Source organism: Xenopus laevis, chromosome 2S, assembly GCF_017654675.1.
Source record: "Xenopus laevis strain J_2021 chromosome 2S, Xenopus_laevis_v10.1, whole genome shotgun sequence".
Lineage (NCBI taxonomy): Eukaryota > Metazoa > Chordata > Amphibia > Anura > Pipidae > Xenopus > Xenopus laevis.
The window spans coordinates 21,658,288-21,673,622 of NC_054374.1; the positions used below are offsets into that span (position 1 = coordinate 21,658,288).

The following is a 15,335-nucleotide window of genomic DNA, read 5'->3' on the forward strand; positions in this document are numbered from 1 at the left end:
CCTTCAAATAGTGGAACTGCCACAATGCCATCCTGCTGTGAGTTATAGGGGTATTATACATTAAATTGTCTTTGTGCCATCCAGCTATGAGTTCTGCTGTAATATACATGGAATTGCCTTTGTGCCACCCTGCTGTGAGTTCTTCTGTAATATAAACGGTATTGCCTTTGTGCCATCCAGCTATGAGTTCTGGGGTATTATACACAGAATTTGCTTTATGCCATCCTGATGTGAATTCTGGTGGTATTATACACGGAATTGCCTTTCTGCCATCCTGCTATGAGTTCTGGGATAGTTACATAGTTAGTTACATAGTGCCATCCTGCTATGAGTTCTGGGATATTATACACTGAATTTGCTTTATGCCATCCTGATGTGAATTCTGGTGGTGTTATACATGGAATTGCCTTTGTGCTATTCTGCTGTGAGTTCTGGAAGCATTATACATGTAATTGCCTTTGTGCCATCCTGCTGTTAGTTCTGGTAGTATTATAAACGCAACTGAATTTATGCCATCCTGCTGTGAGTTCTGGGGTATTGTACACGGAATTGCCTTTGTGCCATCCTGCTGTGAGTTCAGGTGGTATTATACACAGAATTGCCATTGCGTTTATATGGGGAGTGATTAGTGGGTGTGGGTCCTGCAAAGTGGGTGTGGTCTAAAATATTCCCGCGGCGCAATGCGTGCACTGACATTTTCTCGCCTATCCCAAGATTTCACTCGGAAAATCTGGTCATCTCACTTTATATGGTTACAGAACCCCTCAGTGACATCTAATATCCTTATCATTTACAGTAGGGGGTACATTATCCCTTACAATACATGGGTAATACTCAATACATGGGACATCCCTCACCTGGTGACTTCGAATGCCTTTTTCATTTAGGAGTGAATGGTTCTATATATAAATATATATCCAGGCTACTTTAGTAACGGAAATCTTGACTAACTATCGCACAAATAAAGCAAGAGGGAACGATTGCAGCCGTTGGGCAAGCCATATAGTTCCATGAACGATTTTAAACAAATTGGAATTGACAAAGCAAAATGATTTGTATGTCTTTAGAGTTCATGGAGAGTCCGTTGCATTGTGTAGAAGCCACACCGCGACGCATGCACAATACCACTGTTTCATGTTATTTGCTTTTTCTGTACTACAATTAATGAGTGTATCAGGGGTTGCCTTTCTCCATGATGTACAATTACTGTTGTTATTACACACTGCTGATAACACTTGTCTTCTCTCTCTTTTTTGCCAGTGTTGTGGTTTGCTGCTGGGCTCTCCCCTCCATTCCCAGGATATGAGACTTGAAAGAGGACGATGCATACAGGTACGTTTGTCACATTTACTTTTCTTATAAAATGCATGTGGAAATGGTGCTTATGTTCATCAGCCAGGGCCCTCTCCATTTAGTAACATCAGACCTGTAACACTGGGGTTTTGACAGCATCTCTTCTTCAGAGACTGAATACCAGCAGGTGACAAACAGGTATTAGATTCTGTTGCTTCTCTTGTTGGGAATTCTACAGTTTCTACAATTCAGAAATTAATATGAAAAGCAGAATTGTGTTTTCCTAAAAATGTGGTCATCTCTGTGCAGGATCTTGAGCAGATCCCCCCTGAATGAAGTAGTGGAAGCACCCTGCACCCATGGTTAAAACAGTCATGTATGGCCTGTTAATTGTGCAATGTCTTTTGTCTTGTCTGGTATGAGAAGTAGCAGTGTTTTTGAATCACTTTGGTATGGGTAGTAGCAATGTTTATGGGTCAGTCTGGTATGAGTAGTAGTAATGTTTATGGGTTAATCTGGTAATGGGTAGTAGCAATATTTATGGGTCAGTCTGGTATGGGTAGTAGCAAATGTTTATGGGTCAGTCTGGTATGGGTAGTAGCAATGTTTATGGGTCAGTCTGGTATGGGTAGTAGCAAATGTTTTTGGGTCAGTCTGGTATGGGTAGTAGCAATGTTTATTGGTCAGTTTGGTATGGGTAGAAGCAATGTTAATAGGTCAGTCTAGTATGGGTAGTAGACGTTTTTATGGGTCAGTCTGGTATGGGTAGAAGCAATATTTATGGGTCAGTCTGGTATGGGTAGTAGCAAATGTTTATGGGTCAGTCTGGTATGGGTAGTAGCAAATGTTTTTGGGTCAGTCTGGTATGGGTAGTAGCAATGTTTATTGGTCAGTTTGGTATGGGTAGAAGCAATGTTAATAGGTCAGTCTGGTATGGGTAGTAGAAGTTTTTACGGGTCAGTCTGGTATGGGTAGAAGCAATATTTATGGGTCAGTCTGGTATGGGTAGTAGCAATATTTATGGGTCAGTCTGGTATGGGTAGTAGCAATATTTATGGGTCAGTCTGGTATGGGTAGCAATATTTATGGGTCAGGCTGGTATGGGTAGTAGCAATGTTTATGGGTCAGTCTGGTATGGGTAGTAGCAATGTTTATGGGTAGAAGCAATGTTTATGGGTCAGTCTGGTATGGGTAGAAACAGTGTTAATGGGTCAGTCTGCTGTGGGTAGTAGCAATATTTATGGGTCAGTCTGGTATGGGTAGTAGCAAATGTTTATGGGTCAGTCTGGTATGGGTAGTAGCAAATGTTTATGGGTCAGTCTGGTATGTTTAGTAGCAATGTTTATTGGTCAGTTTGGTATGGGTAGTAGCAGTTTTTATGGGTCAATCTGGTAATGGGTAGTAGCAATATTTATGGGTCAGTCTGGTATGGGTAGTAGCAAATGTTTATGGGTCAGTCTGGTATGGGTAGTAGCAAATGTTTATGGGTCAGTCTGGTATGTTTAGTAGCAATGTTTATTGGTCAGTTTGGTATGGGTAGTAGCAGTTTTTATGGGTCAGTCTGGTATGGGTAGTAGCAATATTTATGGGTCAGTCTGGTATGGGTAGTAGCAATATTTATGAGTCAGTCTGGTATGGATAGTAGCAATATTTATGGGTCAGTCTGGTATAGGTAGTAGCAATGTTTATGGGTCAGTCTGGTATAGGTAGTAGCAATGTTTATGAGTCAGTCTGGTATGGGTAGCAGCAATATTTATGGGTCAGTCTGGTATGGGTAGTAGCAATGTTTATGAGTCAGTCTGGTATGGGTAGTAGCAATGTTTATGGGTCAGTCTGGTATGGGTAGTAGCAAATGTTTATGGGTCAGTCTGGTATGTCTAGTAGCAATGTTTATGGGTCAGCCTAAAGTTTCAGCTTGTCAATAGCAGCAATGATCCAGGACTTCAAACTTGTCACAGGGGGTCACCATCTTGGAAAGTGTCTGTGACACTCACATGCTCAGTGGGAGAAGCTAAGCTTAGGGGCCGTCACTAATTATCCAGCAGAAAATGAGGTTGGCCTGTAATATAAGATGATGCTACAGGGCTGATTATTAAATTCTGATGCTAATTGCACTGGTTTCTGTGCTGCCATGTAGTAATTATCTGTATTAATTACTAATCAGCCTTATATTGTGACATTTCTATTCTATGTGTACTGTATATTGTGAGTGGGTCCCTAAGCTCAGTAAGTGACCGCAGCACAGAGCATGTGCAGTGAATCAGCAGAAAAGAAGATGGGGAGTTACTGAGGCTGGCACAAATATGTATATGAGCAATCCATGTTGCGATAGTTTGGCCGCCATATTGAAAATATGTAGTGTATTTCAGAGAAGTGTATTTCCAAACCTGCGGATCCCATAAAGCTCAATGATATTGCATTTCCTTGATGTATTGGCACTTCTGCCAAAAAAAACGTATGTGGTGTATTCCATTATTTTCAGTAAGGCTTCATTTTGTGCATATTTACACTCAACTGTGTATTTTTTAAAAACGCAATGTAAAAATGCCCTGTGTAACCTCGCCCTTCGTGTTTATCCCTATGTTTTCTGACTCTCGAAGCAATGTTACAGGTGTAGCTTCTGCTACATTATTTCTGAAGACAGAACCAGCAGTGCAAAGAGTATAAACAACCAGACAGACAACTGTAGCAATTGCATATACAAATTACTTGGACATGTGTCATTAATGTATAGTGGAAATGTATAACAGTTTTTCGGTGTATTTCTTAACGTCTCCCTTAGAACAAGTCAGTGACCAATGTGCCATAAGTGCAGTGTTGTTAAATTCTATTAGTTTCCAGGCATTCGTAATCTGAATGAACCAGAAAGCCAATTCCTATTGTTAATATAGGTTTGACCAGTTTCCTGTCCAGTCCCCTTTTACTTTATTTAGTTTGCTATTAAAGGGATACTGTCTTGGGAAAACATGTTTGTTTCAAAATGCATCAATTAAAAGTGCTGCTCCAGCAGAATTCTGTACTGAAATCCGTTTTTCAAAAGCGCAACTAATTTTTTTAAATTTAATTTTGAAATCTGACATGGGGCTAGACATATTTTCAGTTTCTCAGGTGCCCCAGTCATGTGACTTGTGCGCTGATAAACTTCAGTCACTCTTTACTAGGGATGCACGGAATCCACTATTTTGGATTTGTCCGAACCCCAGAATTCTTTGCGAAATTGGGCCAAATACCGAACCAAATAGGGGTGGGAAGGGGAAAAATATTTTTACTTCCTTGTTTTGTGACAAAAGGTCACACAATTTCCCTCCCTTCCCCTAATTTGCATATGCATATTAGCATTCAGTTTGGCCGGACAGAAGGATTCGGCCTAATCCGAATCCTGCTGAAAAAGGCCGAATCCCAAACCGAATCCTGGATTCTGTGCATCCCTACTCTTTACTGCTGTACTGCAAATTGGAGTGATATCACCCCTCCCTTTCCCCCACGCAGCCTAACAACAGAACAATGGGAAGGTAACCAGATAGCAGCTCCCTTACACAAGATAACAGCTCCCTGGTAGATCTAAGAACAGCACTCAATAGTAAAATCCAGGTCCCACTGAGACACATTCAGTTACATTGAGTAGGGAAACAACAGCCTGCAAGAAAGCAGTTTCATCCTAAAGTGCAGGCTCTTTCTGAAAGCACATGACCCAGCAAATTGATCTGAGATGCACCTACACACCAAAAAAATACACTTGTTGGGTTAGGAATAACATTTTACATGGTAGAGTGAATTATTTGCAGTGTAAACAGTGTCATTTAAAAATAAAAACTACTCCATAAAAATAATGACAGAATCCCTTTAAAGCAATGCCTAGTTACTATGGGAAGTGAGACCCAATCAAACATTTAACAGTTTAAACTTTAAACCAAGGTGCTGTAAGACAAACATCATTCATAAACGGAGAAAATAGAACATGACGACCGAACGTGAACTCTTGTACAATCCAGCTCTACACTTGCAGCTTCCTCAGAGTTCATTGTAAGGCAACTTCTTGTAGACAAACATCCTCTTCATTTAGCTTAGCAGTACAGCCATAAAGATTTCAATTGGCCGCTGACACACCACAAATTAGCCTAAAATACTATTGTCTGTATCACGCTAAAAGTTCATTCTAAGGTGAACTAGCTCTTTAAATCTTTTTAATAGTGAATTATGGGGTGGGGATTTGTTGAACAGCAGTGTATCAATGTTTGAAAACAGATTAGTTTTATTGTATACAGTAATAAAGCTTGATTGGATGCTGTAGGTTTCCCTACTTGTTTTGGGGTTGTTCACCTTCCAAATACTTTTTTCAGTTAGTTGCTTTTTTTAGATTGTTCACCAGAAATAGACTTTTTCAGATTTTTTTTTTTTAGTTTTTCTCCTAAATTGAAGTGTAAAGGGGTGGTTCAACTTTAAGATACCCTTTGATATGTTATAGAATGGCCAATTCTAAGCAACTTTTTGCAATGGTTTTTTGTTTTTTGTAGTTTTTGAATTATTTGCTTTAGTCTTCTCTTTCCAGCTTTCAGATGGGGGGGTCACTGACCCTATCTAAAACAAATGCTCTATAAGGCTACACATTTCCTGTAGTTGCCAACTTGTATTACTCATCTTTCTATTCAGTCCTCTCTTATTCAATCAATGCATGGTTGCAAGGGGACACTAGCAACGACATTGCTGAATTTGCAAACAAACTCAAGAGCAGCTGAATGAAAAGCTAAATAACTCAAAAGCCACAAATGATAAAATAATGAAAACCAAACAAATTGTCTCAGAATATCGCTCTCTATATCATGCTAAAGGTTTATTTAAAGGTAAACCCCTTTTGTTGAATGTTGGTGTGTCTGGTGTTTCAGCTAAGTGATCCAGGAGCTAGAGTTCTGCGCAGAACCAATTTGTTAAACCTGGGACCCGCATAATTACCAGATTGGACCCAACTCGCAAGTACCTTATCCGCAACCCGATCCGCGACCCGCTGACCATCAAGAATCAGGAAGTGCTGTCATTGTAAACCGGAAGTGACATCATTGGAAGTAGGCGTGATCAGAAAAAAGGAGTAAAACTCACTACTGAGAAGACCCGCGGCCCAACCTGCAACCTGCAAACCCGCAGACCTGCGTCTATACCCACACCCGAAACTTCTACCGCAACCCGCAGCTTACCTGCTTTTTTTACCCGCGTGTACCCGACCCGCTGCAAGACTCTACCTGGAGCAACTGTTGTAAGTTGCTCCATTTAGTTGATACAATTAGTTGATCCATTTCTCCGCAGCATCTGTGGGAATATTAGCAACTATTGTATCAATTCTAGCAGCTGCCTTTAATGAAACCCAGCCTCAGGGATTCAGCTGAGCAGGGACAAAGATAAAAAATGTATCAACTCAATGTATCAATTTAGAACAGAGTCAGTGACCCCACTTCCCATAGCTGTTGATGACAAGCACATTGTTGCGTTGATGCAGTTTTTGTCTGACAGGGTTGGATTAGCCCAGTTTGGCCTTGCACTTGGGTAGCCAAATTGGACCCAGATCTTGTTTGGAGACTTCTTCAAACAAGCAGATTTCAAAGGTGGGTATACATAGGTAGATCCGCTTGTTTGGCGAGGTTGCCCACCTTGTGTGTGTAATATCGGACCGATCCAATCATGGGCTCTAGGCCCCAACAATAGGAACCAAACTGCAGGAATGCAGGCAATGTGGTCCTTGATCTGATTGGAATTTTCAGCCTGCCCAATTGTCATCTGGCTGACTTTCAATCACTGAAGCTCATGAGGGGCCCCATACACTGGCCAATAAGCTGCCAACATGTCTGTCGGCAGCTTTTATTGATTCATGCATGGCCAGCATTGCACTAACTAGCTCCCCAAAATTCATTGCCAAAAATGCCTTAGTACCTAATTGTACATAATGCTGCTTTATCTCCTGCAAAAATACAAATTTAGTAAAGAACCTAGGGTCATTGACTGCTCATTAACCCCAGCCTGTTTGCCCCATGCTCCTTATGCTGCAGATAACATTTGCTTCAGTACTTTTCACACCTTTATTTACCCTCTTTTGCCAGTGCAGTGTTTCACTTACTTTAACCTCTATAATACTTTTGAAGTAGAGTGTAAACTCCAGTAACACAGAGCCTGATGGAAATGATGCAAGGTAAATGTGTTGACTTTAAGTGAGGGAAATAAAAGGCATCCCCCTTAGGGGAAAGAGCAACTTCCGTGTAACCATAAACAGAAACTGCTTTCTGACTGTAGTACTAGAAGTCATTCCTAGGATCAGCCACTAACCATTGTATTTAAAGGAACAGTTCAGTCTAAAAATAAAAACTGGTTAAATATTTGCCTGTCAAAATAAAAAATGTTTCTAATATAGTTAGCCAAACATGTCATGTATAAAGGCTGGAGTGACTGGATGTCTAACATAATAGTCAGAACACTACTTCCTGCTTTTCAGCTCTCTAACTCTGAGTTAGTCAGCGACTTGACGGGGGGGCCACATGGGACATAACTGTTCAGTGAGTTTGCAATTGACCATTAGCATTTAGCTCAGATTCAAAAGCAAACCGTTCTGTGCACCCCCTCTCAAGTCACTGATTGGTTACTGCCTGGTAACCAATCAGTGGAAACCAAGAGAGCAAAGCAGGAAGTAGTGTTCTGGCTATTATGTTAGACATCCAGTCACTCCAGCCTTTATACATTACATTTTTGCCTAACTAACTATATTAGACACATTTTTTTTATTTTGCACAGCCTATCTATTTAGCCATTTTTTATTTTTGTACTGAACAATTCTTTTAAAGGCTCTGTGGCTGTTCTTTTAACTTCTCTTTTGTTATTTATATAAATGAAAAGTAGAAAATGTCCCTCTTGTTTGGGTTCCCTGCACACAGAGTCACTAGGGCTCATTTACGGCTGCAACTGCGTAGCTCAAAAACAGGCACAACTTGTTACGTGCTTTTACACCTGTGGATTGTACCAATCCTTGCCATACATTTTCTATATCGGCGCTCTCATTTGTTGCGAGTTGCTTTAGCCCTCTAATCATTTGGCTACTTTCACTGCAGCAGTGGCTACATACAGGCAACTACATGTGGAACAGCACATGGGCAAAGAGAGGCTGGGGGCTCCTATATTGACCTCACATATAGATTTCATACTCATTCTGTTACAGTTTCTAGAACCTCTTTGCTACTGACTCCATTGATCCAGCACTCCCACCTGATGATTGGACTTTTGGGCAGAATTATAAGTTGACAAACACTAAACAGAACAAAAGAGGGGCGCTCCAACCTTCCTGCTGTATTGGTTAATTTAATTTTACTCTATAAGAGGTACATTTTCAGTTTAAAATCCGCTCACCACAGGAATAACTTGGTTCCGGTGCACTTGCCCCGAACCCTTCGCTTAAAAATATCTCTCCAAAAACGTAAGCGTGGGTCACTCACCGCTCCTGGTTGGTGGCCCGGGTGCTTCGCCCGAACCCTCAGCAAAGGGGAGACATCAATCCTTCAAACCAGCGAAATGGCACGCACTCCACAGGACTCCAGGCAGCGGTAAAAATTCAATTCACTTTATTACACAAACATTAGTCGTCCTAATGCGTTTCGTGTGTTCCCGCACTTAATCATAGGCAAGTTGCCTATTTCAGAAACAATGCAGAATTTTTAATTGATTGTAATTAGAAAGTTTCTTATTTCAGTATGCTGAAGCTTATATTAAATTTTCTTTCTCGCGATACTTCCCCTTTAAACTCCAACCCCAAATGGGATGTGACTGTGAGCAGCTTACACTGATAAGTAGTGCAAGTGCTTGGGAAGCCTGGGCTTCTTGTGTTTCCAGTTATGTCACTATATAGCAGCCTGCACAGTGGTGTAAATACTATCCCCCATTTTCAATAAAAGGCACTACGTTTGCCCAGGAGCAGTAGCCCATAGCAACCAATAGGATCTTTGCTTTTAAACAGGTGACCAGTAAATTCTACCTTTTGATTTGTTGCTATGGATTACAGCTCCTGGGAAAACTTAGTGCCTTTTATTACATTACCCCCTATGTGTTTATTAGGAAGTCGTTTGTGGCATCATATTGATTTGCCCCTTGGGAGCAGAGTTTACAGCATCATGCACATTGGGGGGGGTCGCCGACCCTTTAACTGTCCTAAATTGATACATTTAGTTGATACATTTGTTATCTTTGTCCCTGCTGAGCAGAATCCTTGAGTGTCATTAAAGGCAGCTGTTACAATTGATACAATAGTTGCTGATATTCGGCTGATGTTGAGAAATGTATCAACTAGTTGTATCAACTAAATGTAGCAAATTGTAACTGTTCAAATGCTCCTGGATCACTGAGCTGCCAGACTGAAACCCCCCATAGACAGGAACATTCAACTTTTAACTTCAGTTTTGGGGAAACTAAAAAAAAAAAAAAAAAAAAAAAAAAAAGCAATTGGTTTATGGTGAACAATCTGAAAACAACTGAACTGAAAAAAAGTGTTTGGAAGGTGAACAACCCCTTTGCTAAGTAATGACACTGCATGTAGGCAGCAATGGCAGGGATTTCACACCCCTGGACAGACCCTCTGTGTACAGCACTCTCAGAGCATGCTGGGATTTGTAGTGCAGCTAGGTTAATGGCACATCAGCCAGTGTCTAGAGCAGGACCCCATCATGGATTCCATACATTTATCTATCCATGTCTGTGTGTGGGTCTCATTCAGGTGCTCTGGCTTCTTCCCTGCCAGGTGAAATGGCTGCTTGTGCGCTGATGTCAGTGCAACTAGATTGTAAGCTTTTATGAGATGATAAAGGAAAGGAACACAAAAAACAGACCAAATATTTCATCCATTTAGCCCCATGTTTGGGTGTTTGCCCTACAAGTAAATCTTGTAAAGTTGTGCAGGGTTAATAAGCACAGGACGGGACAGCTCCCAGTAGTATGTTGCTACTGGTGCTCAGCCTGACATTGTGAGTGTGTGTTGCCTTTCTGCCCAGAGTTGTGTGTCCCTTTCCCTGCTGCGAGATGCTGGAATTCTGCCTGAGAGGGAGCTGCCCCCATCCTTAGCACAGGCTCCTGCAATGCATTCTGTTCCTATGGGCACTGCTGCTGCCTGGCACCTGGGAAACTGTCAGCCCTTACCCACAGGACATATCCGTTATGATAGGGTTAATAGAGCCAAGCGCTGCCCTATAAGATCTAATGGCAGATTTCTTGCAGAATTCCCCTGTATGATCACTGCATTGCCCTGCCCTTTCCCCCGCATCGCCAGCACCAGCCTCACTGTCACTTTCACTCGCAGCCAATTTCTCCCCCCCACACACATACACAATATATACCCCCCCCCCCCCGATTAATCTTAAAAGTGTTAACGACAACTTGAGAATGTGACAGTGCTCAATTTTCATTTCTTGTTTATTGTTTGTTTTGCTATTGGGCAGCCGGGGGGGGGGGTGGAAGCTGCTCTGCCCTGGCAACTCGAGCCTTCCATTTGCATAGGCCTCTTTCCATTGGCTGGGCTTTCCCTAGCTCCCATCCAATGGCAGGCGAGTGACTTAGTGGTAGGCTATGCTAATGAGCTGCTGTTGCTGGGTTGCCGGCTGCTGTTCTTCTGCATTGTGTTGCCTGGCGAGAGACGTTGATAAATGAGTATTTAATGATCTGCAGCAGTTCCTACTCACTGCAGCCAGGCACAGTCCCTCGCAACAAAAGTACCCAGAAGCCTTTAATTGGCCGACTTAAATACCTTTTATCCGGCAATATTTAGCATTCTCCTCTTTGCTAATATTTTCCCTTTAATTCCCTCTGCCCGTTACTTGCACTTGAATCTAACACAGAGGCAGGTGCTTAACCCCTATTAACTCTTTCACTCTTAGTTGTCATGGTATCGGCGAAACGCAGAAGCAGCACCCATGCTGTAATGTGACCCTCCCCGAGCACCTCTCAGCTCCCTTCTTCCACGAGTGGAGCCTAATGCATGCCCTGGAATGTCTTACTGCAGGCTAAAAATATTCAGGGGGGGAGAGAAAATGAAAAGCCAAGTAAACCATGTGCTGTCGCTGCAACAGGTGGGCACTGGGGTTGGCTCCAGCGGATAATTTTAGTCTGCAGTCACATGCTTTTTGTCTGCTCCATCACACATTCTTCATTATTATTTAACACTTTAACTCTCTCCATACCCAGGCTGCCAGCCCACTCACATTTAACCATTGCACTGCCACATAGGCTCAAGGACAAAAGCCCACGCGTATTCCCATCATAATACAATTGTCTGTTATTTACACCAGGTTTATGTATGATACCATTTCCTCTCCGGGGGGGGGGGCTTGGAATGTAGAATATATTGATAAGTAGGATTAACTGCGACTTCATTTTCCTGGAAATGTAAAGTAAAAATCATGTGTTTCTTTCTCTAGCTGTTGCTCCCTAGGGGGGAGCAGCCTGAGGGCCAGTTAGGGACATAGAAAGCCTATTTTCTGCCCTAGATACTACCCGAGCCCCATCCTCAAGGTCAATTAGAGCAAGAATTCGGGTGAAGACTTGATGTCCTAGATATTCCTGGAACTATGGCTGATAAAGCAATGTCTGTTACATAGTGATCTAGATTGGAACCCTTTTCTCTAAAGGATATTCAGTTCCAGTTCCACTGTTTGGCTCCCTGTACTCCAGTCCCATTCCCAGTCTAACAGGCTAGACTTCATATTCCCATGTAAACCATGTTTCTGGATCGTCAGAGCCCTGCCTTGTTATGTTACTGTTTTTGTAGGATAAAGAAATTTAAAAAAATAAATATTTTCACTTTTTTTTGCTATAGACTAACTTTTTGGGGGTTACTTGTAGACTGACTGCTGCCTACAATTTACTCTTGTTTCTGCTTTTGGTACTTTAACTGATAAAGGGCCAGTATCGCAATCACGTGGTTCTATGGTTATGGGCCCCATGACAGATGTGAAAAAAAATGCCATTTATAGGCTGTAAAAGGGGTAGGGTTTGGGCATAATAGAGAAGTGGCTGGGTTGATCAAGGGCATGGATTTGCATGGGCAGGGGCGTAACTACAGAGAAAGCAGACCCTGCGGCTGCAGGGGGGCCAGGAGGTATAAGGGCCTAATAAGGCCCTAATTTACTAGTCATCTTAATATATATTGGTAAAACAGGATAATCTCTGGAGAGTTATGGGGCCCCTCAAATTAATTTGCTGTTGTTCCCAGTAACATCTAGTTATGCCACTGCTTTGCATGCAAGGCCCTTCTCTTTTCATTGGTGCCCCCGTATTATTATTTGGCAGGGCCCACAACCCAGATGGTCTGGTGACTAATGGGTTAATAAGTGGGCTCCGCTAGGGAAGGGACCTGCTAACTTAGTAGCATGCCCCCTGATGGCTCTAAAAGCACCCACTCTTCAAAATATCTCTCCACTAAAATCAGCCCTCCGTTAACCTTGTGCCATCAATAGGGGAATAAATATGAGAACTAATTAGGAAGCAAACGGCCCTTTTTTCTGTTTTGTATGTGGAGTGTTGCCAAGTGTTTTATCCAACCATTCTTCAGACGGGGATGGACTCACCAAAAGGGATGCACATGCCTTCAACCTACATAACCCTTCTAAGACTATTAACCCAAAATTTCATTTTCGGCTCACACAAATCGGACGGTGCAATTAAAAATGATTTATTTAAAGGAAAAGCATCACAGAAAAAGAGCCTTATGCTTTTCGTGCCAAAGGGGACATTTACAGCCTATGCGTAATCTTAGCCTGTTAAATGGCCCAAAATGCATAAGGCTGTTTTTCTGTGAGTAAATAGTTTTAAATTGCCATCTCCTTTTTGTTGGTCTGTTTTTGGGTTAACTGTATGACATTGCCCTAATGATCTGCCTTCCAGGCCCTTTAATTCTATTTGGCTGCAGGTGAGATGCCGAGAGTTCTAACTGAATAACCGGTTGGTTACACATCACTGCCCTAAAGCTATTGTATGTTATTAAGGCAGCTCCACCAATCAGGACATTGCTTTCTTTTTCTACTCTGAAGTCTGCCTGGCAACTATCTGCTCCTTCTCTCTATTGACCCGTGTATATCTCATGCTACACGTTTGAGGGCCAAATTATAGGAAAATGATAATGTACAAAATCTGCAGAGCTCCTTAAAATAGTAGGGAGCAAAAAGGGAAGCTTATGTTTACATATCTTTACATTTTACATGCCGTGTAGGTGGGCCTGGAATTGATCTTCATTATTTATTTTGAATTCTTTATTTAGCCTTCAGCTGAAAATGGGGGTCACTGACCCTGGTGACCAAAGACATCAAGGCTTCATTTTTATGATTATTTTTGTCAGTGAGTGGGTTTAATTTTCAGGTTCTCTCATATTCCGCTATCATTTTGAAATCAAATGTGCTTCCTGATTGCTAGGTTAATTAACCCCTAGCAAAAGCTACAACTGTTAAGTGCAGAATAAGAAACCTGTTACATACTGTCTACCCATGATAAAAGTGTATTTTAAGGAGAGCAATCCACCTTAAATGGGTTGCATTTCTTTTTATGAGCTTTTGTTCAGCTTGCCAGAAGCAACCATACTCTAATTAACTACATGTTGCACATGGATATCACTTGTAAGATAATACTGTCCCTTTAAGCTGTCAGTGGGATGCTAATTAATGCTTTTGCTGCTGCCCGTGACTGCTTAATGTATTGATTGTTTTGCATGGAGAATCTGTTATCCATACGTCCAATCATGCCTCACATCTTATTCAGCTGCACAGCCTTAAAGATAAGCACAATACATATATTGGTTAGCAGGAAGGAGCTGCCATATTGCTAATTATATTTAAAATAGTATCTTGTGTGTGTGTGTGGGGGGGGGGTGATTTCTAAAAGTGCTGTGTCAACTCATATTTGTATTTATTTATTTTAAATCGTGTTGGTCAAAGCTTTTCAATACTTTGAGTTGTTATAAGCTCTGTTAATTGAGTTTTGTTTACAGTTTTATAATACACCGTGAATATTTAATGTGTTCCTCTATATATATATATATATATATATATATATATATATATATATATATATATATATACACATATATATATATATATATATATATATATATATATATATATATATATATTCTTATAAATGGTTCTTAGTGATGTCATAAGTCTCTGCTCAGTAATGTTCTTAGGTCACATGAGTAATTAAGATGTGGTTGTTATTAAAAATGATGTGCTCACTTTTGTAAAAATTGGGAATATTAGAAGTCACTTTGGAGTTCCCTGGGGCCTTGTGTCTTTATATGCTCAAATAACCCCTCTGTGACTTCTAATATCCTTATCATTTACAGTAGGGGGTACATTATCCCTTATAATACACGAATGATACTCAGAGTTCCCTGTATAACTCAGCCTGCAGACTTATGCCTTTATATGGTCACAGAACCCCTCAGTGATTCTAATATTCTTATCATTTACAGTAGGGGGTACATTATCCCTTATAATACATGAGTGATACTCAGAGTTCCCTGTATAACTCAGCCTGCAACCTTGTGCCTTTATATGGTCACAGACCCCCTCAGTGACTTCTAATATCCTTATCATTTACAGTAGGGGGTACATTATCCCTTATAATACACGAATGATACTCAGAGTTCCCTGTATAACTCAGCCTGCAGACTTATGCCTTTATATGGTCACAGAACCCCTCAGTGATTCTAATATTCTTATCATTTACAGTAGGGGGTACATTATCCCTTATAATACATGAGTGATACTCAGAGTTCCCTGTATTACTCAGCCTGCAGCCTAATACTCTAATATCCTTATCATTTACAGTAGGGGGTACATTATCCCTTATAATACATGAGTGATACTCAGAGTTCCCTGTAAAACTCAGCCTGCAGCCTTGTGTCTTCATATGGTCACAGAACCCCTCAGTGACTTCTAATATCCTTATCATTTACAGTAGGGGGTACATTATCCCTTATAATACATGAGTGATACTCAGAGTTCCCTGTATTACTCAGCCTGCAGCCTAATACTCTA

The 15,335-nt window shown here is 41.2% G+C and overlaps 1 protein-coding gene across 2 annotated transcripts in view; it reads left to right on the plus strand.

Moving 5' to 3' along the window:
• Positions 1-15,335, plus strand: part of dyrk1a.S (dual specificity tyrosine-(Y)-phosphorylation regulated kinase 1A S homeolog) — a 58,799-nt gene that overhangs the window by 21,788 nt on the left and 21,676 nt on the right. For both annotated transcript variants that reach the window (XM_041583164.1, NM_001163197.1), the window contains 1 exon segment: positions 1,261-1,332. In XM_041583164.1, the coding sequence (XP_041439098.1) occupies positions 1,323-1,332 (10 nt within the window). In that variant the 5' untranslated portion in view covers positions 1,261-1,322.